Source organism: Nipponia nippon, unplaced genomic scaffold (genome assembly GCF_047370975.1).
Source record: "Nipponia nippon isolate SJK-2023a ecotype South Korea unplaced genomic scaffold, ASM4737097v1 scaffold_3, whole genome shotgun sequence".
In the NCBI taxonomy this organism is placed as follows: Eukaryota; Metazoa; Chordata; class Aves; order Pelecaniformes; family Threskiornithidae; genus Nipponia; species Nipponia nippon.
The window spans coordinates 663,787-690,563 of NW_028262347.1; the positions used below are offsets into that span (position 1 = coordinate 663,787).

Consider the following 26,777-nt stretch of genomic DNA (forward strand, 5'->3'; position numbering starts at 1 on the left):
GGGGGCTCGCTGACTCTAGAAATGCCTTGTGTTTTACAGCTTGACCCTCCAGGGGTCTGTGAACTTCCTCAGGTAATGGGGTTTGAGAGTCCCCCAGTTCTGGGAGCGAGGAGGACTGTAGCCTCGTTGTGCTGGTACTGCACCTTCCCAGGTCTAATGTTCCCGAGACCTGCGTGGCTCAATGGGTGGGCTTCTTCTGGAAGGAGGATACTGCTGCAGGTGGTTCACAAACACTCCTGGGGTTTGGGTATCAAAAGTTTGAGTAACTGTGCACTTGAGGACATGCAGCCTGCGTGTGTGTAGGCTTCCTAGACTGTGTGCATACCCTTGGGCGGTGTGCTCGGGTGTTGAAGTTGAGCTGGGAGTTAACAGAGCTCAGAGCAAAGGATTTAAGGCCATGTGAAACTTTACAGTGCTCGGCTTACTTCCAGTTTTGACTATGTCTCAGTATAGACGCGGGCAAAATAAATGGGAAGGAGGAGAAACCTTTTCTAGTGTGGGAAAACAATAATAGGAAGAAACTCGGAGCCTGATAAGCTCTGGAACTAAGTGAAGGTCACAGCACAACGCTGCTGCTGAGATGAGGGACTTGACCAAAAAATGGGTCAGTTGCTGATGATTTTTCAGAGCTCAGCAACAGTAATTAACAGCTGACATTGAGCAAAACTCTGCTGTTGGCGTGGTTCTGGCAGCGTCCCTTTTTCTGGGTCCCTGGTACAGCAGTGGCGCAGAAGTGAGAAACGCAAAGGCGAAGAGTGTGGTTGAGAGGCCCTGTGATCTCCGTGTTGGCCTTTCAGACAGATTTGGGTGCTTTGTATAATACCCAGGTTACGTGAGAGGTTGTCCAGGGCACGGAGCTGTTGTACACGTTTGTAGTGGTGGTGTTTCCATGGCGTGATGTATATCTAGTCTTGGGGTGAGGTCGGGGTACCTGTTCAACTTTTTTCTATTTTGTAACCTCCTGGAGTTTGTCTTTGCTTGTAACACATCTTCCAGGGACCAGCTCTGCTGGGGTAGGGCTGGTTATAGACTGGAACAAGGTCTTAGCAACGCGGGCAAGTTTACAGGTCCCGCCACGCTTGGCAGCTGCGTATCCTAGCTAATCTGGAACCAGAGGTACTCCTGTGTGCCTGGGGATTTAGGAAGCCCTGAAGCCCTGTGGCATGTGGACAGCAATAGTGCTATTAGCGCGAGGGTCCCAGATGATCATCCTAATGGATTACCGAGCACTGCAGGTATGCCACTTGGAGTCGCGCATCAGGTTTGAGAGAAACACGAACACTGCGTCAGCCTTTCTCCCTCACCATTGAGGGCATCTTACACGGTCAGGGTGGCTTCAGGATGTCCTTTCCATCAGAGTGGTCAGGGAAGGTCTCTGAAACCCAGGTGTGATACCCCTCTCTGGGCATCAGTGCCTGTCTGTGCTGCCTGTCGCAGAGGTGCGGTGTGAGGCCTCTGGGTTTCTGAGGTGTGCCTTATCACAAGGCTTGAAAGTCTCTGGATTCAGATTCTATATCTGTCCCCCAGATGGCTCCCCGACAGTCATTTAATAGATAAAACAAGCAGAATGGCTTTGTCCCTTGTTTGTAGCTCAATATATAGGATGTGAATTATGATGTTTTCCTGCCCCTCAGGGGGCTGAAACTAAATTAGCCTGTTATCTAGCAATTTGGCCATGACAGCTCCCAAGGACTCGGAAAACCCACAAACAGGGCAGTGGGTGAGATGCAGGTCCAGTGCCTGAGCGAGGCTGACGGGGAGCTGCGGGGGGGAGGAATCGAAGGGGTCCTGTGTCTCGCAGTCCCCGGGTCAGCGAAGGAAAGGGCAAGTCTGAATGGTGCCGGAGTGGCCTAGAGAGAGCTGGGATAAGCAGGTTTGTGTTGGAGCATTGGGGAAGGTCACCGGGAGTACCAGGACTGTCCTCAAACGCTGCCTGTGCCACTTTGCAGAGGAATGCTGGAAAAAGCAAGGCCCCTCTCGGCACTGCTGAGGAGTCAGGATTTGACATCGTTAACATCGTTAGAGCAAGTGGGAAACCTTGGCAGTGAGTTAAGCATGAGGGACCTCAGCAGAGTTCAGTGTGGGAGTCCGAAGGGAAGATCAGCAGAGCTATGGGTAAGGATTGATACGAGGAAGGCTGTGAAAAATGAAGTTAAGGGTGTTACACACTGGGAAGCAGGGCCTGCAGAGCTTTCCTTGTTGCCCTCTAAGTTGCTCTCTATCTTCATGCATTAACTTGTCCCCAGCACAGCAGAATCTGAACTGGAAGGCACGTTTGCATGCTGCAGTAGCTGCGCTGGAATAGCTGGGGTCCTTTCAGCTTCTCCCCTCGTCAGGGACTTCGCAGCGCTGTGCGTGAGGACAGCGGTCATGTGTGCGTGGCTGTGAAATTGCTTGTTTGGTTTTTCATGTCCTGGAATAGAAGATGGGTGCAGTGTATTATGAACCTCTGAGTCTGTGTCATTAGCTCAGGGGTGACAAATGGCAAGAGCACAAATGGGACGTCCCGATGCGAGAGCTGGCCGGTACATGGAATTGGTCAGCAGCTCCGTTACACACCCATCTTGCATCTTCATCTGGGAACAGAGGTAATAAATTGATGGGTGTGCTGGAGAAGGCTACTGTGGCACCGGTGTTAGAAGTGTCGAGGCCCCCAGGGTGCGCTTGTGTCTCCCACAGCTGCCACTGGACCCTGCCTGACGGGAGGAGACCTTCACATATGGCTCGTGGTGACCACAGGTAGCCCCTGGGGGGAACCTTTCTGGGGCATGTTCCCTGCAGCACAGTGGATCCTAGTCTTCCAGCTCTCATCTCTCCTTGTAGTAATGGCTCTAGGCAGGAATAACAACCAAAACATGTCTTAAAAGATACCGCTGACTGCAAAGGCCAAAGGGGTCTGTTGGTAGCCCACGCTCAAGCAGAGTCCGTGCGGATGCAGGTGGCTGGGTCGTGCAGCTTCTCAAGCAAGACTTGGAATCGGAGAACTCTGCGGGCTGCGCAGGATTCACCACGGAGAAGCTAGGAGGGGGAATAGCGCGGTGCATCCCTTTTAGGGGAAAACCTCCGATGCTGAAGAGAGATCTTGTCTTCCTCAGAGCAAGATGGGGACCATGCCTCATGAGCAAACGCTATGGGAACTGGGCCAGCAGCTGCTGCGTCCCGAGCACGTGCCAGCGGGATCCCTGCACTGACGGAGCAGGAGAAGGAAATTGTCTTGCGAGGCGGAACAGAGGAGGGAGGTTCTGCCTGAGCAGTGAGTGAGACGAGGGTTGGCCTGAGCCCAGCCTCGGGAGTGAACGAGCAGCTTGGGTGCTAGGAGTGGCATTTGTAACAGGGAGGAAACGCTGACAAAGCAAAGCGGGGCAAGTCGGTATCTGAGATAAGATGCAACTTCTGGCATTACTCGGGAAAGGAGCAATCACATATCAGTGTGTAGGGGACTCAAGAAAGGGAAAACCCATGGCCACTATGGATGGGGGTTTTTCTTTCTTTTTTTTTTTTTTTTTCTTTTCTTTTCTTTTGGTCTTGGAACCTGTGGAACAAAGGAAAATGGGAGCTTCAAGAGGAACAGACTTTCCAGAGAACAAACTCAAGATGTGATGTTGCTAGCCCATGTGAAAGGCATATCTTGGTAGCATCTAGAGTCCTGTCGGGCTGGAGACCCGTGTTGCGCTGTGCAACGGAGAAGAGGCTGGACCAGATCCTGCACCTGCAGGTTGTAGAGTCAAACAGTAGAACAGCTGGCAATGAAAACATGGGGTGCAAAGAGGTGGTATTAAAGAGCTGATGCTGCTGAGCTGGTTCTATATGTAGGCTTTAAGGGTTAAACGGGATTGAAATGAATGGAAGGAACACAGTGGAAAAATGTAGTCTTTGGTCAAGACAACTGCCGTGTCATTTGCACCTGGCTGGGGTCCATAAACATTACTTCAGTAAGGAATTTTCCACAAGAGCTGAAGGACGCTACAGTGGATCTCAGGAGAAGTTTGCAGGTACAGTGGGGTGTGTAGCAGGCAGCATAAAAAGGTCTGAAAGACATGCTTGGAGATGAGTAAGGGCTGTGAATGGGGTGGGGGAAAAGTAGGGTCAGGGCCGTGTAGAACATCAGTGGAAGGTGGATTGGTGCCTCAAAGGGGAAGGTAGGAATGTCTGCATTTGGTATGAGAGTGGAGGGGGAGCCAGCAAGAGAATCCTCAGGAGTCACTGAGAGAAAGCCAAGATGATTTCAGCAGCTGCTGCAGGCTTTTCCTTCAGGGTCCTGCAGCAGCAGGTTAAAGGATCTTTGCAGGCAAACCCAGCTGGAGAATGTGGCAGTCACTTGGGCTTCGTTGTTCAGGCTGTGGAGCCAACAGCAGTATAGCACGACACTGGGAAATGGCAGTGGGGCTTGGCTGGCCGGGGCCTGGGATCCAGAGTTGATAAGCTAAAGAAATTTTTTCCCAGTATGTCTTGTTTGTTAACTTCTTCAAAGCATATTTAAGCATTTCATGTGCGCATCCCAACATGACTTAGTATATGCCTCATTACCATGTTTATAGCTATTCAAATTACCAGTGACCTTCAGAGCTAATGGCTGTGTGTATGAGTTGCCCAGCTTGCAGCAATGATTTGTAGGCCTCAGTGGACCATTTATTTCTCTTCTCCTGTCAGCGCCAGCTTTTTCTTGACCACTGTGGTATTGCCGGCTGGGTCCAGGGCCCCCGCAGGCGAGGAGGGCTCCCAGGGAGTTCTGAGCCTGGCGCTGAAGAAGGGCCTGACTTTGCAGACGAAAACGATGCGGGCTTTTGGAGTGACTTGTCGGGAGGGACTGCTGAGAGACGGCATCCACATGTCAAGTCAGTCCCTGCTGAAGTCCAGCTGAATCCAAGCTGCCGCTTTGAGTGCTGTCCTTTCAGTGGGCCAGGCATGAATTGCTGTAGCTTCAGAGCTTCTTGGCACCCATCTGCTCCTTTCCCTGCCAGCCCAAAGCTCATGCTCTCTGTACCTCATTTCTGAAGAAGTTGTGTGTTTATACAGCAAGAAAAGTTTGAATGAGCTGACTGAGGCAGAGGTACCTACCTCCTTCACCTCGACCTTCACTGGTAAGACCAGGCTTCAGCAATCCCAGGTCCCAGAGACCAGTGGGATGGTCCATGGCAAGGTAGGCATACCCTCAGTGGAGAAGGATCAGGTTAGGGAACATTCAAACAAACTGGACGTACGCAAGTCCCTGGGCCTGATGAGGTGCACCAGCGAGTGCTGTGGGAGCTGGCTGATGGCATTGCCAGGCCATCCTTGATCATCTTTGAAAGGTCACGGTGGTCAGGAGAGGTTCCTGATGACTGGAAGAAACCAAATGCCACTCCTGTCTTCAAGAAGAACAAGGCAGAGTGTGGGGAACTCCAGGCTGGTCAGTCTCATCTTGATCCCTGGGAAGGTGATGGAGCAACTACTGGAAACCATTTCCAAACACATGAAGGGCAAGATGGTGATTGGGAATAGCCAGCCTGGATTTGTGAAGGGGAAATCCTGCTTAACCAAGCTGACGGCCTTCTACAGTGAGGTGACTGCCTTGCTGGATGTTGTTTATCTTGACTTGAGCAAGGATTTTATATTGTCTCATGTAACATCCTCAGGGACAAACTGGTGAAATATGGACAACTTTAAATTTTTCCTTTCATTAGAATAGACTCAGTTTGCTTTTACCTTAAAAATCTGTGTTCAGCTTGATGCCAGACAGGCTGAAACTTCAGTCCTTCCAATCCTCAAGAAGCAGCAAATCTTAAAAAGGAGTACCATGCGATTGAAGAGCCAAGCGTAACAATACAAGAACAGAAGGTTCTGGAGAGCTGGATGAGCTGTCCTTCATGAAGGGCTGGTTTGGAAGCTGGAAATACAAAGTACTAGAAAAGGGAAATTTTCCCTTGGGAAGTGTTAGCAGAGTTCTAAAGCGTGGATGAGAGCAGTGGGAAATAAGGTACAGGATTTGGGTCTGTTCCAAATTGTGACAACATCATAACCTTTGGAGAGCAGGAGCATTTGCATCTCAAGAAAAGATCTAGAGAAGAGACTGAAATGAGTCTCCTGTTTGGCTTGTAAATCAGGCTTGCTTGTTTGTTTGTTTTTCCCTTGCTTCCTATAGGATTAATGCCTACAGGCGATTGTGAAGTTCCTCTTCTTTGGGGAATTTGCTTTGGCTGGCATGGAGCAGTACTTAATGTATTTATAACTCTGGTGTTTGGATTTAGCTGTGAGTGACACATGGGCACTATGGCGATGGGTGCAGGGGTGAATCTGATAGTGCCGTCTGTGAGGCGTTAGGAGGGAGCTGAACTGGAAAGGTAGCAGCACGGGTAGAATGTGGATGTGTCTGTGCCTTCTGCCAGTTGGGATATCAAATGCCATAGTAATTCAGGTTTTTATTTGTTAACGAATTTAAAAAAAAAAAAAAAAAAAAGAGTTGTCCACTCAGTTACCAGCAACAGAAATCCCAGCCTGGCTGTAGGACCGTGGTCCGTGTCAGGGAAGGTATGCTCCTGTGTGGGTAATCGCACCCTCTTTTCTTCCTGAGCTGAAAGTCCTGTAAATCTGCCAACTGGGAGTTAAGCCTTATGCTGTATTCCCACCACTGACGCCTGTCTGCCTTACCGGGGAAGGATGGCTTTCCCTTCCAGCCCTGCGCATCGCTCGGGGTGGGTGGTGAACACCCAGGAGCAGCAGGAGTGAGTTCCCCAGAGGTGCGACAGGACAAGGGGTAATGGTTTTAAACTAAAGGAGGGTAGATTTAGACTGAACACAAAGGAAAAAATTTTCACGATGAGGGTGGTGAAACACTGGAAGGGGTTGCCCAGAGAGGTGGGAGACGCCCCATCCTTGGAAACATTCAAGGCCAGGCTGGACGGGGCTCTGAGCAACCTGATATAGTTGAAGATGTCCCTGCCCATTGCAGGGGGTTGGACTGGATGGCCTGGAAAGGGCCCTTCCATCCCGAAGCCTCCTGTGATTCTATGATTCTGTGTTGGCCCCAGTGGACATACGAAGAGCACAAGGACGCCTGCATCGATGGGGTTGCTGGTATTTTGGATCAAGACAGGAAAAGAGAAAAGAAACCATTTTCCTCAGAGGTCTTTGACTTGGAAGGCACCACTGCACTAATTACACAGTGCTTTGTGCAGAGATTACCAGCTGGGGCAGAAAGCAGTGCAGCTAACACGCATGAAGCCTGAATGCTGCAGGAGGTGCAGGGAGGGACCCTGGGGGTGGTGGAGGCCGGCGAGATGACAGAGGTGACAGGCAGCAGTGTGGTCATTCGAACACAGTGCTCCTGCCTCCCCGTGCTGCGGTGAAGCAGAGACGTTCAGGAGAGAGGAGTCAAGCGTGCCAGCCTCCGCAGCCCTTTGTGGCCTTCAGGACAGATGCCTCGCTGCGTTTCAGCTGTCGGTGGAAGTGTCTTCATGGGGCGGTAATCTGAGAGGACGGCTTTTGGGGAGTGGGGGCTCACCCTTTCAAACTGGGCATTTTCGTGCGTTCTGCAGAGTGCCCAGCCCACTCTGAGGGGATAGGTAAAAAAGAGAGGAGCGATGGGATACTGGGAATTGTGCAGAATCCTTGTACTATGGAGAAGATGAGCAGTAACCACGTTTGTGTGGCTCTGGCACCACACGCAGCCGTAGGATACTTGCATACCCTTGTGGTACAAATTTTATTATTATCAAAGAGTTTATCTCGAGAGCTGTTCCTACTGAGGATCGAAGATCTGGTTGCTGGGAACCGTGTTGTACCAATGGTCTCATTTGCTTGGTGGTTTCTTGCATCTAGAGCTGAATAGCTGCGGATCGGCTCTGTGCATTCTGCGCGGTGCAGTGCAGCCCTAGGAGAACGAGACAGTAAGGTTTCCCCATGCTTGCTGGTTGCCTCATCGCTGTCCTCCCTTTGCCAAAGGGCCTTTTTGGTAATCAGCCACAGGAGGTTCCTCGTCTTTTATGGGGGCCTGCCTGATGGTTGGAGGGAGCATCCAGCAGCCTCCAAGGTCACTACTGCCTTTGGGCTGGGTCAGGTCCCGAGACTTGTCTGCAAACCTCCGGTCTCTGCCTTGGGGAGAAGCAGCCAAATTCACTTGCGTGTGTTCCAGATCATAGGCAAGCTCAAAATGAAGATGAGGTTTCTGCTATCAAAGTCACAAGATTACGTTACGATTACAAAGTTGGAGAAAATGCCATAGGAAGAAAGCATAAGAAAAAACGATGCAAGTTTAAGATAGACCCGGTGCCAGCCTTTTACTTCACCTGTTGTCCAGGGGTTTGTGCAGGAGCTTAAGAACCCAGTTTGGTGTCCCCCCTTTGTATGAGGGGGTTTTATAACGGCTCCTGAGGTTTCAAAGGAAGTCCCAATAAACCCCACGTCTCTGTGCTAATCAAGGAGATCTCTTGATGTGGTGGGCTTGTTTTTACGAACTTGCTATCCAGATAATGCTGAGGGAATACTTTCGAGATCGTTTGAGATTTCACTCCGACAGCAGGGACCCCAGGATGCTGACTCTTCTGTTTATTTTTTGTCTGGATGTCAAATGAATTGCCGTTACAAATGTTTTCCAAAGGATGTATCAAAAGCTTATCACTTTCGGGTGATGTGCAGCAGTTTCTCTTGATCTACAGCATTTTATAGACTACATCTAACACGTTAATTCACAATCTGTTCCAGAGACCACTGTGTTACAAAGAGTTAGGAAAGCATTGTGAGCCACAGTAACCTGAAAGCGTATGTAAGTGCTCTCCTCCACTCCCCTGGATCGGGATGGTGCAATTAATTGGCCTTGCAAGTGCTTGAATTCAAGTGAGAGGTGCACATCAGCCATTTTCTGGATAAAATAGGGGTAATATCTGGGCACTCTGGATACCGTATATAAACAGGGAACATCCAGGAAGATTAGTCACCATTCTTCTCTCTTGCCTTGTGCACGTTTTTGTTCTCTTGAGTGCTCTGGGAATGACAATCGTTTTCTCTGTGGCCATAGGAAATGTAATGGTCCCATCTGATGCATTTTTAAATGTCCCAAAACAATCCAGATCTTTCTTGCAGAGCCTGCCAGCATAAGGTGTGGGGGATCCAGTTGTAGGGAACTAGGAGATGATAGCTGACATCAAACGTACGTTTGCTGGCAATGGTTTTCATAGCAGAAACCTCAGACTGTTTTGTAACCTCGGACTGTGCTGGCTAGTCTGCTTTGGACCCCACTTCATTCTTAAGGTGTAATAAGAAATGCTGGTTTTGTCTGTGGCTCTTCGGGAGTTTGTACCCTGGCTACCTGAAAGCCATCCTCTTCAGCTGGCAGTTGGTGAGGAGTTCAAGCTGATAGTTCCCTGCTTTAATGAGGACGTTCCTGATGTGATTCTCCGTTAAAATCTCCTGGACTCTGAATTCATTTAATCTTCAGAGCACATTTCAAGACTTCCTTTCTGTTTCTCTAAGCTTTGAGCTAGTAAAAACAAGGCTTAATGGGCTGGGAGAATTTTGCTGTGACACTGAAGTGCTTTCCTGTTTGCTCTGTCGCTTGGAGTGAACCAGCTCTTGGTTTTTTGGGCACAGGCCAGTCCGGACACCCCAGTTCTCAGGGTGACTTGTATTGTCGCCTTGGCCAATTTCTTTCCCTCTCCCCGTCTCGTTTTCCTTACGGGGCTGTGATTCCTCTGTTGCTCTGAGGTGTCAGAAGTTACAGTAGGTAGCGTGTTTCCAGGGAATGGTTTTGTCAAAGCCGATGTTATGCCTGGGTCCCCCATCAACAGTCCTCGTTATAAAGATGGTGCTACCAGTTCGCTGTTTAATTTTCACAGCACATGGCTGCTTGAAGGCCGTTGTGTACCCTGTCTCTCTTCTGGACATGGGTGAAAGAAGCTTTTGAAGGCTTCTTGAGGTGCTTTCTTCCTCCAGACCACTCCTGACCCCAGACAAATTTTCTGTGCTCTGCCCTTCCGTGTTTCCGCTGTGGTAACGCTACACGATGGTCCTTCTGACCTTCCCTTTTTCTGGGAGCCCTGCTCATTCTCATGTACCTGTTTCTGTCTTCCCACAGTGCTGAGTATTGGTGAAGGTGGCTTTTGGGAAGGAACCGTGAAAGGAAGGACTGGCTGGTTCCCGGCAGAATGTGTTGAGGAGGTGCAGATGCGACAGTATGATCCACGGCAAGGTAAGCTGTTTTCTTAGATCTGAACGTCTTTCAGCAGACACGCTGAACAGCCCTGGGAATTCAGAAGTATTCATTTTAAATTTCCAGCCGTCTCTGAGTTTGCCCATTCTTTGCAGTGGGTGATGGATGCATCTGACAAATTGTGTTGCTCAAGGTGTTAGTTTATGTTACTGAGTGCGTTAGCATCCAGTTGTAGACACGCTGATCCACGGTAAGTGTGTGGTACTGTCAGGAGGAGAGCAATCGTCGGTCCTTTTGTGGAGATTACTGCAGTGGCAGGGTCTTCTGCAAGTGGGTAATGGAGCAAGAGAGTGTGACTGGTGATCTGAACCTCCAACCCCGCGTTGCATTGTAGGAGACTTCAAAAGAAAGCAGCAGATGGATCCTCAGTAATTCACATGTTTGTTCTAGTCCAACAGAAAATATTAAAATTGGCTGTGACTCAGGCCTGGCACTCCTGACCCTCCGTCCCCAGCGCCAGCCACCACTGAACAGGTATTTGCTGTTCCTGGGGGACAGCGGTGTCAGGAGGAGCTGCAGATTGCATGTGCCAAACAGTCCGGTCATCTCAGAGGTTACTGGGACTTAGTGGGTTTGTTGCGGGGCGTATCACCGCAGCTTACCCCTTGTCGCTGGCAGCTGCCCGGGCAGCGTTCCTCTCCCAGCCTCAGGACTGGGTGCACTTCTGGCGAGCCTGAACTTGTCCTGGTGTAAAGCAACTGAAGAGAACATCTGGATTTTTTTTTTTTTTCCCCAGAGTACTACTTAGGAGAGCGGAGAAGTGGTCCTGATTTGACAGATTCAGTGTAGGTCACTTTGCATATTAAATGAGCTTTAAAATTCACACAGATGGATTCTGGTAAGGGAGAGTTAAACCTTGATTGCAAAGTTGGAAACAAAGTTGTAGAAGAGAAAAGAAAATCAATAAAATAAGGTTCTCCATTTTGCACAACTAGTTTTAATTAGTTTCTGGAAGCCTAAACCCACTTATAAAGTCTTTTCTTTGCTCTAATCCCAGTCCTGCCTGAGAGTTTTAAATGTAGATGTTTGCACCCTCAGGCGTCTCCTTACCAGGATGCTTGGATTCCATAAGTGAGCCACTAACCCTGTGCTTGCTGTGACAAGTATGTGGCAGGTCACGCGTCCTCTGGGACACTTGCATGTCAGTCCCTGTGGATAAAGTATTAGGTGCCTTTGGGACCTGGTCTGGTGGCCGTGGAGGGCGTAGTGGGAGTGGAACTCCACCGGTAGCGCTATGAACCTGCACACCGCAGGGTCTAGTCAGCAAAGCTTTTCTCCCTCTGCCTCTGGTTTGGTTCAGCTGTTAGCTCTCCAGTCTGCAGTTCCAGCTTGTGTTCCCAATGCTCATTCGTATTCTTTCTTGAAATTATCTTTGTATGTGCTTCATCTTACTGCAGTGGTCACCCCTGCCTTTGGCCTCTCCTGGCCAGAGAAGGCTCCTGTCTGAGCACAGTGTCGTGAACTCAGCTGTGCTCTGGGCCCATTAGAAGTGAAGCAGATGTGTTTCTGTTGTGCTGATGGGAAACGCTTGATGACAGTGGAGACTTGGTTGGGATATTCCTCCTTTTTCAGGGGTGATTAGGGCTGATGAGTTGAGACTTCCACTGAAGAGGTTCCCCCTTCTGCCCTCTCGTGCTGCTTCGGAGCTCTACTCTGGAGCCATCTCAGTGTGCAGGAGCTGTTTGCCCTGTCCTTTTGTGATGCTCAATCAAAGAGAGTAGACTAATCGCAGTGGTTTATAAGCCCTTCCTGTATCTAGGAGTTCCTGTTTGCTGGGTGCTTTCTTGGAGAATGTTACGTGTTTGGGTTAAATTTAAATTGTGTAGTGAAATGTGAAAAACAGATGGTGTTTAGACACTAAAGCTGGAGCAGAGGTATGAGCATTTTCTTCCAGTTGTCCACACTGTTTAGTTGTTGGCATGTCCCCCAGCACGGTTTTGGCTTTTGCCAACTCCTACTTTTCCAGACAAAGCATGGGCACAGTTTTCAGGTACAGATTGTTTGCAGAAGGTAGTTTGGATAAGGCCATGATGTTTGTGCACAGAAGAAAGTTTAGCTGCATGGACATGATGTTGCTCTACCACTTGTCATCAAGATCAAAGAAAGAGAAGTGTCTGTCTGAGGAGTTTAAGTATAGCCTGGCAGCTGATTAGGCTGTGCACTGATGGAAGGGTTTTGGCCTGACTATACTTTGCTGGGGAACAAAGCCACATCAGACTTGCGGACATCTCCAACTGTGTTTATTGATTGAGGAAAGTAGCAGGGTTGCATGGCAGATACCTGACTACGCTCTTGTTGGAACAGATTGAAGATGACTGTGACAAGGATGAGAACAGCTCATTGTGATCTTCATTGAAATTCAGAGAGCACAACTTTCAGGGTTGACATTTTGGAGATGGTATTAGGATGTTCCTTTAACCTGCATGTATTTTCATGCTTTGAGGGAAAAGGCCATGAGCTGCATATTGATCTGCCTAAATGAGCCAAGTTCTTCTCTACGGGTGCCTCTGGGTCAGCACTTCCCTCCCAGGTCCCAGTTCATAGACGCTGCAGTGCGCTTGTTGACTCTGAAGGAATATGTCCCGTTGCCCACCTCTGTTACAGGCCGCAAGGCAGAAACTTAAGTTTCTCTCTTCCCAGTGAGGGTCTCCTTAGGTATCTCCTGTCTCTGGAACTGAAATCCTTTGGGGCCTAAACAGAGTTTTTTGGTAAATAACTCAAAGTTTCTGTATGTTCTAAATGTGTTTCTTCTGGCCCTACCGAGTCGGAGATCTCTGCTTTTGCCCGTCTTCCCATAGAGGTGATCCTTCGTGTATCACCCTGATGTCCCGAGAGGAGATCCAAGTTCTAATTATCGATCGCATCGCTTCATTACACGCTTTTATTCCTGTCTGCATCTGTCCTCTAACACCATGCCCTATATTCTACTTAAAGTGGTGTGACATTTCTCTTGGATTCAGGGAATTAATCTTTTTGTGCCTTCCATGTGGTTGAAACAGGCCTTGTCTTTCTGCCAATATAGGATCAAGCTCATCAGGTGGTCCTCACAGCTGTTGGTAGTCTGAGATCTGTGGGTGTAAGAACCCGCATGCAAGCATCAGCTAGTCACATCTCCCTGTCCCTGGATCTGTTATGAGGTTATGGTGTGCAGACCTGCCTTTGGGCAGTGGGAATGCCTCCCCTCAGATCTCAAGCTGCATCGTGTCATTCTGCACGGGAATGTCTTTGTCTCCCTGAGTGGAGGCACTGGTGGAGCTTGGGCCTGGAGGAACTGTGCTCCTGCTTGTCGAGCAGCCGCTTGGACCTTCGTTCACGCTTGCAGAGGTGCTGCGGAGCGTCACCAGGGGACGTGACAGGTACCGCGGGTGGGCAGCACTTGTACAAGTACCTGAGAGACTGCAGATCTATATCCAAATGATGTAGGAAGATGATCTTTCATGGTGCGAATGCGTGTTGGGCTCTGACTAAAATGAAACAGAAAAAGACGTTGTTTGTTAGTGACCATTTTTCAGCACGCCCAGCCCATATGTACATCTGCCTCTCATTCTCCTTCCTCTCCTCCTCAGCATGTCCCCAAGGACCACGTAGCTCAGGGTTTAGAGAGCACCAGGTCACTGAGCAGGAGTTGCCTGATGTGCATCATCAACGAGAGAAGGAGCCACGTGCCCCTGTGGCTTGTGCTAGAGCTAAAGCCGTTTGCCTGGAGTGGTGGTGCCCCAGGCACACGCTAGTGGTGGGTCCCAGTGCCGGTAAGTCACCTGCTGTTCAGCCACTGAAAGCATGGAGAGAAGGAGCACTCAGGGAAGGGACTCTACCTAAATGTCTGGTCCCTCAGAAATCAAAGTGGCTTTAAACCAAGAAATGAGGGGGGATGATTTGGACAGGCTGCTATCTGCGTTGCTCGTTTTAGTACAAGAGGAGGAACATCAGATAGAGGTTGACATTTCTTTGCCTAAAGGAACACAAGAGAGGAGGTGAGCAGACAGGTGAAAGCAACAGCAAAGCAGGCAGACTGCTCTGAGAAGTGGCTGTCTTCTCTGCGGTGGAGTTGATGGTGGCCAGTAAGATACGGCTGAGGTATTTAAAATACAAATGCCAGCTCATGAGTGCAGAGGGGAAGGAGCTGAGCCAAGCGATTCGGTCAGTACGACAGCTGTTATGGGCGAGAACAGGCCAGAGCAGCACATGTGTGCTTTAAAGAAAGGCAGAGGTGACGATAAAGCTGAGGGTAGGAAGCGTGTGTGATGCATGGACTGTGCAGGAAGAAAGATAGGACAAAAACATACGCCTTCACATTGCTTTGGAAAATGATGGTGTAAGATCCTGGTACTAAGGGTAGAGTCTAGATTTTTGTATTTGATAAAGAAGAAAAATGTAGTGAAGTAAGTGGAATTGACTGTCTTCAGTGAGTTAAAACAGAGGTGAAATTTTGAGTGAATATTTTAAGTCAAAGCTACAAAAACCTGCCCTAACGTATTCCTGGCAAAAGAGAAATCTTGCAGGTAGGGAATCCAAATGTGATTGTTCCTAGGGCTCTAGGAATAAGCAAAGCTCTTAAAGAACAAGGACTAAGATTCATCTGCAAAAAAGTCTGTATCAGGGGGATCTGAAATCATAAATGTAAGATGCAAGTTGCCAAAAACTCGGCTGAGCTAGACCTTGAGAATGTTCAGAGGAGTAATAGTAGATTCTTCAGCTGTACAAATAAGAGTACGGAAAGAGGATGTAGAGCTATTAAGTAATAAGAATGAGATAAGATCAAAGCTAATGAGATAAAGGTCCAAATCTACCAGAGCGGTTCCCTGTCAAAACAGGCACGATGTTGGATGGATGGTCTATGGTGGGACTGATATTGCCAGCTGGAGAGACCAATGTCAGGGCCCTGAGGGCACTAATATGTCTTAATGTCCCTGACCAGCTTCACCTGCGGTCTCCTCCCACACCACTGGTCCCAGGAATTCTATTTAAGCTCAGACTGTGGCTTTCAATCCCTGCCTGAACGATGTTGGAAGCGTCCTGGCCTCCAGCTCAGTCATAGTCATGCCCGTGGCTGGCCATGGACCCTCTTTGTCCAGACCCTGACCGATGGACTGATTTCCCAGCTTGACCTCAGACCTGCCTCATGACTGTGGACCTGTCCAGTGATCATTAGACCTGGCCTTAACCCTGACCTGCAGATTGGCTTCCTGGCTTGTCTTGGGACCTGCCCCATTGCTGTGCTGCCGCCTTATGAGCTGGACTCCTGGTTGGACCTGGCCACCATCTCTGGCTCTGTCCTGCTGGCCTTGCTCGAGTCGTGGCCAGCGAGGCCCCCTCTGTGCCGGCTATGGGGTCTGCTGGGTTCCTGGCCCACCTCCCTTTGGGGGCAGCTCTGCCCTTGCAGCCCCCAGCAAACAAATGACACCAGTATTCTGAAAAAATAATAGGGAAAATTACTGGCATGTTAGCGAAGATTTCAGTGAGGTGACAGTGAACCTTGTGTGTGGGAGCACTCTGGGCAACCCCGTTAAGGTGCCCTGGGGTCACTGGTACAGAACTGTTTAAAACAGATTTTGAAGAAGGAGAGAGATGGGGGAAGATGGGAAAAGGGGTAGGACAGAACGGCGTTTATCCAGGAACGTTTTTGTGCTAAAGGAGATTGATTGACTGTGTTGGCTAAGGAAATTGCGATGTTCCAGCTTGCTTGGATTTCAGTGTCGTGGGAAATTATTAGTAAAGTTGGAGGAAATGTGGGGGAGCACTGGAAATTTGTCATCTGTCACTCGCTGATTAACGATTTCACCTGTTAAATGCTTTCACTAATAGCTGTGGCCAAAAGAAAACTGAAATGTGCTGCTAATGTTTCCTTGTGACGTCTTATGAGGTGAGAACATCTTACTTTCAGAGCTGGATGAGTTGGCGTAACAGAAATAGGATGAAACGCACTTAACAGAATCTTCTCGGCAGTTACAAGCTAACATTTTACTTGAAACAAGAGGAGGTATATTAGTGGTCCAGGAGATGACTGTAGCGTCATGTGTCTGTGAACAAGGCAGCCGTGAGCCTGGGATGTCTCGTACGAGGCGTTTCCAGTATGTGGGAGGCGTTAGCGCTACGGCACGGGGAGCTGTTAGCAGCTGGTCTGGAACTGGTTGTCACTCGGATCGCTGTCCGCAGGAATCTGGATTCGCATCGGTCTTGTTCTCCTCGTGTACACACGCTTGCTGTTGGGGCTGTGCTGCTCTAATAAGAGAAATTCAAAATGTGGGCAGCCTCCGTGTGCTCGGCAAGGAGCAGAAGCCTCGACGGTGGGATCCTTCTTGGATGGGAATTGAGTAACAGCTCGTAGGGCTGGGGCTCTGTACATGCTAAGCTTGCACACACCAATCTCAGTAGTACCATTACGGAGTATTTGCAATATATGAAATTAAATAAAAGTATTAATTTTTCAGGACCTAGTTTGTCAATTGTTGGACAGCTTTCTGCTGCAGTTGGTGCTGGAACGGCTACGCCTCTGCTTTGAACACAACTCATTCTTGCTTTGGGTTAATTACAGAGCGGTCCTGAGTCTGTGGTCCAGGGAAATGTTGGGAGAAGAACCTGCAGCTTTGGTTAAAATTGCAGAGGAACATTTGGTAACTGTAGTTAAGACAAAATAGCTGTTTGGGATAGGTTGCAGGCACTGTAAAATGTGCATTTACTTATTATACCTTGAAATGTTGCAGTCCTGTGGTAGTGTCAGCATCCAGTTTGGGCTCATTTCACCCTGAACTATCGTCTCTCTCTCCCCTGACCCTCACTCCCTCGCGTTTTTCAAAATCCCTTTTGCGGCGCGTCCTGGCTGTCTCTCCCGCCTGGTTTCAGCGGTGGAGCAGACCTCGCCTGCCGTGCAGAGCTCGCTGATCTCTCGGGAAGTGACACCCAGAAATTAAAGGACAAGTTTGGGTGTGTGAAGCAGAATGTGCCAAATGCTTCGGCGCATATGTGCGAGCAGCCTGTTGTCGCAGTAACTCGTCCGTGGACTGAGAGAAGGTGTGAGAACGGAGCATAAGCTCCCCCATGCACTGCAAGCCTGGAACCTGGCCTTGGTAGAAATCCAAGACTGTTGGATATCACCTTGCTACTATTTGCCTCTCTCAAGTTGTGTTTGTTTGGAGAGATGCTGTACCGTCTCCTCTGGGAAACATTCTGTGCTGTTTATCTGCTTCGACGTACAAATCTGCCTTTGTGGACAGAAATGTAGAGAAGCTCTTTGCAAACTTAGGCTGCACCTGAACTGGTGGGCTGAAGAGCACTTGCAGACATACGGGGTCTGGGTTTTCCTGCAGCTGCTTCCCTGCTGGTCAGGGACGTGCAGCTGTCTCTTCCTTCGGAAGCAGCTGAGACCTGGGATGCTCTGGCAGTGCCCGGGTTCAGACGGTTACAGGCCCAGGAGGTGGGCATGCTGCAGATACGCCTGCTCTCCGGGACAAGGGTTCCTGAAGGACGGGCAGGTCTTCGGCACTGGGAGACGCAGGGGTGCAGCCACGCGGACTGGGGAGGTGCCGATGCTGGCTGTGGTTGGGGCTATGGAGGGCGTGTTGTGGGAGGCTGGGACCGACTAAGAGCTGCGGCTGATCCTGGGTGTGCAATGGCCATGGCACGAGTATCTTCTTTATCGGATCTTTTCCTTTTTTGTCTTGCGTTGATTCCTGTGGAAGGATGTGGGAGTCGGTTGTGTCCAGGGAACCATCTGTTTTGCATGGCAGAGACCTCTCTCCTTACTGCTCCTTGTCTGTCCGTCTGTTTGTGGCAAGATTTCCAGTTGTTTTCCATCATCATAGCATCTAAATTACTATTACATGAAACCATGTTAACCAAGTTCCTAGTGGACTTAGTCTTTGACATTTCTTCTTTTTCTGAGAAAAGAAAAATAATTTTAAGAGTGGAATACACCCCCCTCGTGTGACAGGGATGCGTTTGGTTACTTCCTTGGTACCTGTGGGTAGCAGTGGAGGTGATGGAAGTGTTACCACTTCTTCCCGTTGTGGAAAGGCTTTTTGAAGAAAGAATTGGGAGCTTGAACCACCTTTTGATCAAGAAATGAGTCTCTTATGTTTTGAAATGGAAATGTTTTGAAACTGAAATAACAATTATTGGGTACTTCAAATTACTTACAAGTCTAATAGTGAGAGCATCTTGCTGGCTGGGCCTGTCCCCTCACTGTCCCTCCTGGTGGCCAGCGTAGATACGGGAAGAGCAGATGGTGTAACAATGGGATGTAAAAAAAATGGTTAGTATTGTGTTTCTGAATCATCCATTGCTGTGCTGTGTAAGAGAGTCGGAAGTGTTTTCCAGTGTGGTACATCAGAGGCACCGGAGCACACCACCACTGAAGAAGATGAAGTGTTGGCGCACTGGCTTGGCCCCAGTGGTCTGAGCCCAGACTGTGTCGCCCAGAGCCCAGCCCGAGCCCGCCTTCCTTTGGAGAGCAGGGCTGTTTCTGTCCCGGCTGCTTGGGCTCGGGACAGGAGGTTGCAGAAGTCGTTGGCTGTTTCTTTTGGTAGAGGGCACTGTTGTTCTTCACTCGTCTCTGATGCCAACCTCAGGTGATGCAAATGCATAGGTTGCAGAGGAGGAGGAGGATTGTGGAGGATTTCGGTGCCTTAATGAAATACAGCTCCCTAATTTCCTGAAGTGAATTGATCGTCTCCCTCCTGGAGGTCTGCACTAGGCTTTGGGGAGGTCAGCTTGTTTTGTTATGGTATCCATTTTATAACTTTAGCTCTGTGTGTCCTGCATGTGAAGGAGCAAGTTCTCTCTTCCACCTTCTCTTTTGTTTTCTTGGTACATTATGGAGTCTGCCTCGACTGACGGTGATCCTCCTCTGGAGAACTTTATCCTAAAGAGAGACTGGGGCGGTATTGAACTAATGGGGGATATAGCCTCCTCCACAGGGAGCCTGGATGGTGTGTAGAGCAATGGCACGGAGTTGCAGTCCCGCAGCTGAGATGCTGTTGGTGTCCCCTGTGGCCATTTGTATGGGTTGGGTCTCACTGGTTGAAGGGGTTTGCACGTAGCACCCATGTACCTTGTTGTAACTTGACAATCATTGCTTTTGACAAATACTTTGCTTTTTGAAGAAAGACTACACTAGGAGGAAGTATGGACAGCAGGAAATGAAAAAATTCAGCCAGCTAAACTTTCCAGGGCTGGAAAGGAGAAGCCCTGGCTGAGCAGCGAACGCCGAGTCCGCACGCTGCGGCTTTTCTGAGCAGGTTTTTTGAGAGTCCCTGCATGGGGGGAAGGAGCCCCTAAGGAGGCATCTGCCTCGGAGCAGCAGGTGGGGAGTCAAAGCGGCGCAAGCCCAGCCTCAGGAGCTGGAGCACTGTCCTGAGAGCCCCTGCGGGAAGGAAGGTCCCTCTTTTACTTTTCCAGCTCTTCCATGTGGCGTTGCAGGATGATTAGTGAGAAGATGGATATGCAGGCACTCCCCTGCAGCCGCTCTGGGGAGCGGATCTGCACCTCGGTGCTGTGTGACGAGCGTGTGCGCTTGGTGACAAGCTCGGAGGCGGCTTTCTCGGAGGATACCAAGAGACAGCTCGCACGCCAGGCGCAGCCAGGGAGCAGCGCAAGTGCTGCAAACTGCCCTGCTGTGACTCTCTGCGTTTCACCTTTTGACTTTGAGTTCAGTCCCCTCCTTCAGTCTGTACACTTAACAGTCCTGGGGAAAGACTTCAGCATGAACTGTGCTGGAGCCCTGCTTGGCCTGCTGGCCGCTAAGTCACCGCATGACCCAGCCAGCGTGCACTCAGTGCTCAGACTTCGCCCAGGAAGACAGGCAACCTGAAGAAGTCTCCAAGCTTGGGACAGGAGGAGCGAGGGAAGCAGGGGAGCAAAAGCATGGAATGACTATGCCTGGCATGCCTGATGGCCTTCTGCACTGGGACAGCTGCACAAGGAGAGGCCAGTGGTTGTTGTACACCTTGGCTTTTATCAACGCCTTTGACACAATCTCCTGTACTATCCTTGTAGCCGTTTAGTTCCACACGGAGTGGCGGTAAGAGTAGATCTGCAGCCTAAAGTAGCTTCCTTGTTAGCAGTCAAAGAAATGTGTCTGCTTTTACCACGGTCTCTTGGCTGGAGAGAGATGACTCTTCCCATTTGGCCACTCCTAAGGTGACAATTCCCTGACAGAATGGGAAATCGGAATTTCCTCACCTGCAGCTAGAAAGCATGTGTTGAGCTTTCTGCAGCTGACTGCTGTCCCGGCTGGAGTTAGGCATGCAGCACATGAACTCGTGGGAGCATGTGCAGAAATGGCTGAAGACGTGATAGTGGTAGAGCTGTAGATTGAGGAGCATTGATGGACACAGCCAGCCAGCTGCCGCTGGAAAAGCATCCAAATTAAATCCATCTTCCAAGAGCGCAGATAACCTCTCATCTCCCCCGGGCCTGGTGCACTGTCCCGCCTTCCAGGCAGAGCTGCTTTCCCCTCCAACGTGCCTCACTTGTCATGCCCGAGGTGGGACCCAGTCCTCTGGCCACTTCTGTACCAGCATTCGAAAAATCCTCTTAATTGCTCTTTCACTTTTCTGACTTCCTTCCAAGCCTGATCCTGTCTCCATTATACTCCTGCTTATGTTAGGCTCCCTGGCTGGCTGTGCTGCCTTTAACCTTGATCCCCTTTGTTTCTCTGAACTTTCCTCCTGTCTCAGTTAATCTGCTGCTCTGCTGGCAGCTTCCTCTTGCGGTCAAGAATAAAGGTCAATGTTACGAATATCCCAAGGTGCTGCTGAGGTTTTAAAGCTAATATCCATTAGATTTGCTGATTTTTCCCCTTCTCAAAGTAGGAACTTAAAAGTTTTGACACTAGATTCTTTCCAGATTCGCTTTTCCTTAACATTTCTGATAACAGAACACTTCGTACTGTGTTGACCACTTAGCAACAAAAACCATACGTGCATCATGAGTAGTTTAGTGGTCAGGTTTAGGTACTACAAGTGTTCTGGGCAGGTTCTGAACATCCACGTTCCTTAAAGTGACGGATATAAGAGTATTAAGGTCAAGCAGGGTGTATCAAGGAACAGCACAAAGTACCGAGCTTTCCCGTGCCAGTTAGGTATGAACCTCTCATCAATGCCTTGGCACTCTTAGCCCATTTATCTCCCTTGCGCTATGTGTCCAAGGAGTAAGGATGTGGTGGTCTTAAAGCACTCTTAGGCTGATGTTTGAACTGTTCAGAATGCAAGGGAATTCGAAATACAAGAAAAGCAGTTGCTTAAAGTGGTTTCTCCTGGACTGATTTGTTTAGGTCTGCAAAAGAAAAAAAAAGTCTGTAGCATACTTAGTTTAAACAAACAAACAAAACCAAAAAAAACCAAACAAACAAAAAAACCACGTCATTGATATTTGGCTGACTGCAGAAAAAATTTGGGCTCAGCAGAAGAGTTGTATTGACTTTACAGAGCATAAAGAACAAGAGATTCCCTGAACAAAGATTTGCACTGCTGCTCCTTGCAGCCTGGGAGGAGAGGAGGTGCTGGCTGCAGGCTCTACAGGGAGTAATTCTGAGTTCTGCATCTCTCGTGCTTCAGCACAGCACTAGTCTGCCCGTGGTGGACTCGGGCTTATCTGTACCTTGTTCCGGAATTCTTGAAAGAAGTTAGTCCTTTTTATCGTCATCTGGATGCTTGATCGCTGGCTGGTTGGTGTTTCAGCTCTGGTATCTCTGCTGGTCTGTTGATGCTATGGAAGTTGCTGTAGTATAGTGTCTTCTGATCATTTTTGTTTCAGGCTGATTTATGTTTTATTCATTTCCAGCACTGTTTGATATTAGCTCAGACAGTGAGTTAGTATTTCTGTCTTCTTTTTAAGCAACTGTATCATTGGTAGGAGGACATGGTATAGTGATGGACTTGGCAGTGATAGGTTAACGGTTGGACTCGATGATCTTAAGGGTCTTTTCCAACCTTAACGATTCTTCTTTTAAGGGTCTTTTCCAACCTTAACGATTCTATGATTATTAGTTGCTAGTATCTTCTGGTACTCTTCATTTGTACTGTGCACTTCCCATTGTTTCAGTACTTCAACAGTCTTAAAAGAAATGGAGACAAATCCTTTCTATATCTAGTTCCCTGCTTTTCTCAGTTAACTTTTTCATTTCTTATCTTCTGGAGCTTGCAAGAAGTGTTTGTCCAGCTTCAGGCTGGTGGGCAGCTGGGGAACAGTAGATGCCTTGCTCTTCCTTAGGGGCCCGGCCTCAGAGCTGGCTGCGCAGTCTGAATCCCAACATGTGTGTATGTGAAAATGCCCGTCAAGTTTGCTCCAGGAAGCTTTTTGGTTCAGGCAGCTCAGGTTCAAATTAGAGGGGTCGGAGTCTGCAGGCCTTCAGTAGTGCTTGTCTTGCCATTGACCACGCTGGGAACCCGGGTGGCGTGGGTGGCCCTGCTGGGGCCGGTGTCTCACTGTTCAGCGTGGGGCATTGGTTAAGGTTAAGTTTCTCTTGGGCAACCTGGATCTGCTCTATAACTTCGTAATTGGTTTGGGATACATGCTCCGAGGGTAAAACATGGCACAGCATTGCTGTTATGTTCCAGGTGATCCATTTGAGTAACATCAAAATGAGTGATCTAATCAAATTGTTAAATGATCAAGTTCTTACTGGCTTTTACATGTACCTCGAGATCGGTGTCAATCTTTCATGCCATAACTACAAGAGTTGTCCCCACTCATCCTTTAAACACTTGCCACTGATGCGGCTTTCTTCTGCTCCTCAGTTACTTGCTCTGTGTTCCAGGACTTACTGAAAATGTTATTCCGGAGAGATCATCCGTGAGATCCTTAAAAGATCCTGGCTACGAACTCTTACCTAGAACTGCTAATTTTAAGGTACTCATCTCTCATAGAATCACAGATTCGTTAAGGTTGGAAAGGACCTCTGAGATCATCGAGTCCAACCGTTAACCTAACTGCCAGGTCCACCTCCAAACCCTGTCCCTAAGCACCGCATCCACACGTTTTTTGAGTACTTCCAGGGACTGTGGTTGCCCCACTGCCCTGGGCAGCCTGGGCCAGGGCCTGACCACTCTCTCCATGAAGGAATTTTTCCTAATATCTAATCTAAATCTCCCCGGCACAACTTGAGCCCATTTCCCCTTGTCCTATCACTTGTTACTTGGGAGAAGAGACCGACCCCCACCTCAATACAACCTCCTTTCAGGCAGTTGTAGAGAGCAATACATACTTGTTCAGCATCTCCTGTAGTTACCACTAGAATAAAACTACATAGTCAGTAGGCATCATCTTTTCTATGTGTGAGAGAAAAAAAGAAGTCTTGCTTAAAGGGTTTAGCCTTAACTGCATTATTTTTCATTATTATAATAGACAAGCACCGCTGCCAGGATATAAAGACCAGTAAGTCTGGGGTTTTTGGTTGGGTTTGTTTTGTTGGTTTGGTTTTTTTATCTTGCAAATTAGTGAAAACTAGAATAAAGCAATAATTTATTGACTCTTCCTCATTTTAGAACTTTTTTAGGGGCAAGTCCACTAGATGTCCTACAAGTCTTTGAAGTAGTCAACAACCACTGGGACGAGGATTGATACAGTGCACCAGCACTTTCAAAAAGCTGTTAAGTAGGCTTTCTCAAAGTCTGCTTTAAAAAAAAAACCAACTGGTTGAAAGATAAGAAGCAAAGGACAGAAATAAGCAGGCAGGTTCTACAGCAGGTGGAGATTGCCAGTGGTGGGCCACAAGACTGTTTCCAGATGAGGACAGACTGAACTGAAGAGAGGCAAGTGTGGGGAGGTTGTCAGGAGAATACAATGGGAGCCTGAGAAAGTATGGGGAAGTTCAGTGACTTATTGTTTGTCTAAACGTGACAATTAAGGGACAGGCAATGAAATTAAGCAGCAAGCTTAACTCCACCAAATGAACTCTTTCCACACAGCGTGCAGTTGTGGATCTCGTTGCCCCAGTTAGTGCAGATTAAAGGCTCCAAAAGGAGGTGAGGCAAACCCATGGAGGGGTTTAGGTTTAGGTTCCTCAGGTTTAGTAGAGCCATGATTCAGATACTCCTGCTGCTGAGGGGAAAAAAACGAAGCCTTTGCTAGCACACTCTTTGTTCAGAGCAGCTGCACTGACCGCTGCTGTTTGCCAGCATGCAAAGCCTCCCCAACACTGCACTCCTGAAAGGTCTTCCTCCAGAGCCTTCCCGTCTGGGAAGTCTTTTAAGTCACTGTGGAGAATGAGAGCACCCCAATCTTTGCTGCTGATCCCAAAGACAGCAGGTCTGGTGCCAAGGACTAAGCCAAAGAACAAGGGTCATAACTGTTCCAGGTCTTTATCAGCACCCTGAGCGAGGAGGCCTGATGAAACCTTTCCACTGACTTCCTTCTGCACCGTGTTCTTGGCACACAATGAAGCAGCAACGTGTTATTGATCGTTAGCAGGCTTAAGGTTCCCTCCACACCCACTTTTCGTATTACGACTTCAGTTGCCATATCATCAGTACTTTTGTTTCTTGCTGCTGAATCCTAGAGTAATGGCCAGTCTTTTGCTAAGCCAGATCTAGAAGAGGTCATTAATGATGGCTTTTTGGCCCCTCGGCTGTCATGCTTACAACTCAAGGACCTCTCTCTGTCCATTGCTCTCCTGCTCCTTCTGCAACAGGAGTGTAAAGTTTGAGGATCGACAGACAGAAACACAAACGATCCTCCCCAGACTTGCTCTGGTTGTAATTCCTGCACTGCTTGCAGTGTTGCCATGTTCAGTGGCCCCGTGGGTGCCCGTGTCTCCAGAATCGCCATTCTCTGTAGCTGGCACCAAGTTCCAGGTTGGTTGTGCTGTCAGTGGGTTTCCTAGCTTGGCAATGAGCTTTTGCAGGGGACAAGTCACACTTGCCAACTTCCTCTCTTTACTCTTCGTGATCCCCTCTCTTGGCTGGGTGTTGGGACAGCACCCTTCAAAGAGCAGCTTGTCACAGGGGCGTGATTTCCTCATGGGAAGACTGCTCTCCATTCTCTGTGGGGTCTACTGAATATCATTTCAGGGCCTCTTCAGCAGGATGTCAGATTTCTTGCATTTTTGCACACTCTGAGCAGTATGAACATATGTGCTCTTGGATGTCTGTCACCATATAGCTTCTGTTACAGTGACCCTGTCCATCAGTGAGGTCATAACAGACCCTGCTACGGCCATCTGGCACTTCCCTACCCCTGCTAAAGCCTCTAAAAATAGACCTAGAACCAGAATCCAAGAAAGATCTTGAATTCCCATTATGTACCTTACTTTGACTCTGATGGTCCTGACTGCCACTTGAAGGTCTAGTTAAGCTAAGCCTTTAGGTCAGAACTCAAGAAAATAAGATACTGTGGGCACAAGAGCATACTCCAGAGGCGTTCCTATTTTTCCATTTTGCCAGATGACCAGGCGCACTTCATTTATAAGGTATGCCACCCTCGGATAGCTTGGCCGTATCGGCATCCATGTACTCTGTGAACTCCAGAAAGGGCATTACAGGCTTTGGTTAAGGTCCAGCTCATAGCCAGAACTTCAGTGCAGCCTGCCCTGAGTGTTGTGGGCACTAAAATGTCCGCAGGCCTGGCCATTATCATATCTTCATTGTGATCCTTTTGACTCGAGAAACTTTACTCTACTAGAAACACCCAATTTTTGGTGTGACTGTTGCTCTCTGTGGTGTCTCCTCTCTGTAGAGGACAGATGCAAGGCTACATTCGTAGGAGGGCTGCAGTTCTGCCCATGTGCCCGGGGACAAAGAATTCAGCCTGTTGGTGTAGGTCAGCACCAGGCGTGCTTCGGTGAGCTGGATTGTCCATGTGAAAGGTTTGTGCAGGCAGCCTTCCCTGGACGACCTGGGGACATTGGTTCTGTCTGCAGAGGGCCAGGGTAAGAAGCATAAACATCAGAGAGTCATAGAATGTCCTGAGTTGGGAGGGACCCACAAGGATCATCGAGTCCAACTCCTGTCCCTGCATAGGACAACCCCAAAATTCACACCATGTGTCTGAGGGCGTTGTCCAAATGCTTCTTGAATGTTTTCAGGCTCGGCGCCATGACTGCCTCCCAGGGGAGCCTGTTCCAGTGCTCCACCACTCTCTGGGTGAAGAACCTTCTCCTAATGTCCAACTTAAACCTCCCGTGGCATATCTTCCTGCCATTCCCTCAGGTCCTATCCTTGGTCCTAGCCTTGTCCAGGCTGGACAGACCAAGTGACTTCAGCTGCTCCTCATACAGCTTCCCCTCTAAACCCTTCACCATCTTTGTGGCTCTCCTCTGGACACTCTGGTAGCTTCATATCCTTTTTGTCCTGTGGCACCCAAAACCGCACGCAGTACTTGAGATGAGGCCGCAGCAGTGCAGAGCAGAGTGGGACAATCCCCTTCCTCGACTGCCTGGCAATGCAGTGCTTGATGCACCCCGGGGCACGGTTGGCCCTCTTGGCTGCCAGGGCACACTGTTGGCTCCTCTTCAACTTGCTGTCGACCAGAACCCCCAGATCTCTCTCTGCGGAGCTGCTCTCCAGCCTCTCGTTCCCCAGTCTGTCTGTACATCCATGATGAAATATGACTGAAGTGCTTTTGTCCCATGACTGCTGCAGCTGGCAGGCATGGAGAT

At 49.0% G+C, this 26,777-nt stretch overlaps 1 protein-coding gene across 8 annotated transcripts in view; it reads left to right on the forward strand.

Annotated features, from left to right (window-relative positions):
- Nucleotides 1-26,777, forward strand: part of SHANK3 (SH3 and multiple ankyrin repeat domains 3) — a 375,879-nt gene that overhangs the window by 221,505 nt on the left and 127,597 nt on the right. For all 8 annotated transcript variants that reach the window (XM_087764022.1, XM_087764023.1, XM_087764025.1 and 5 more), the window contains exon 14: nucleotides 10,049-10,162. In XM_087764022.1, coding sequence (XP_087620148.1) covers nucleotides 10,049-10,162 — 114 coding nt within the window. The remainder of the gene's footprint in view (nucleotides 1-10,048; nucleotides 10,163-26,777) is intronic.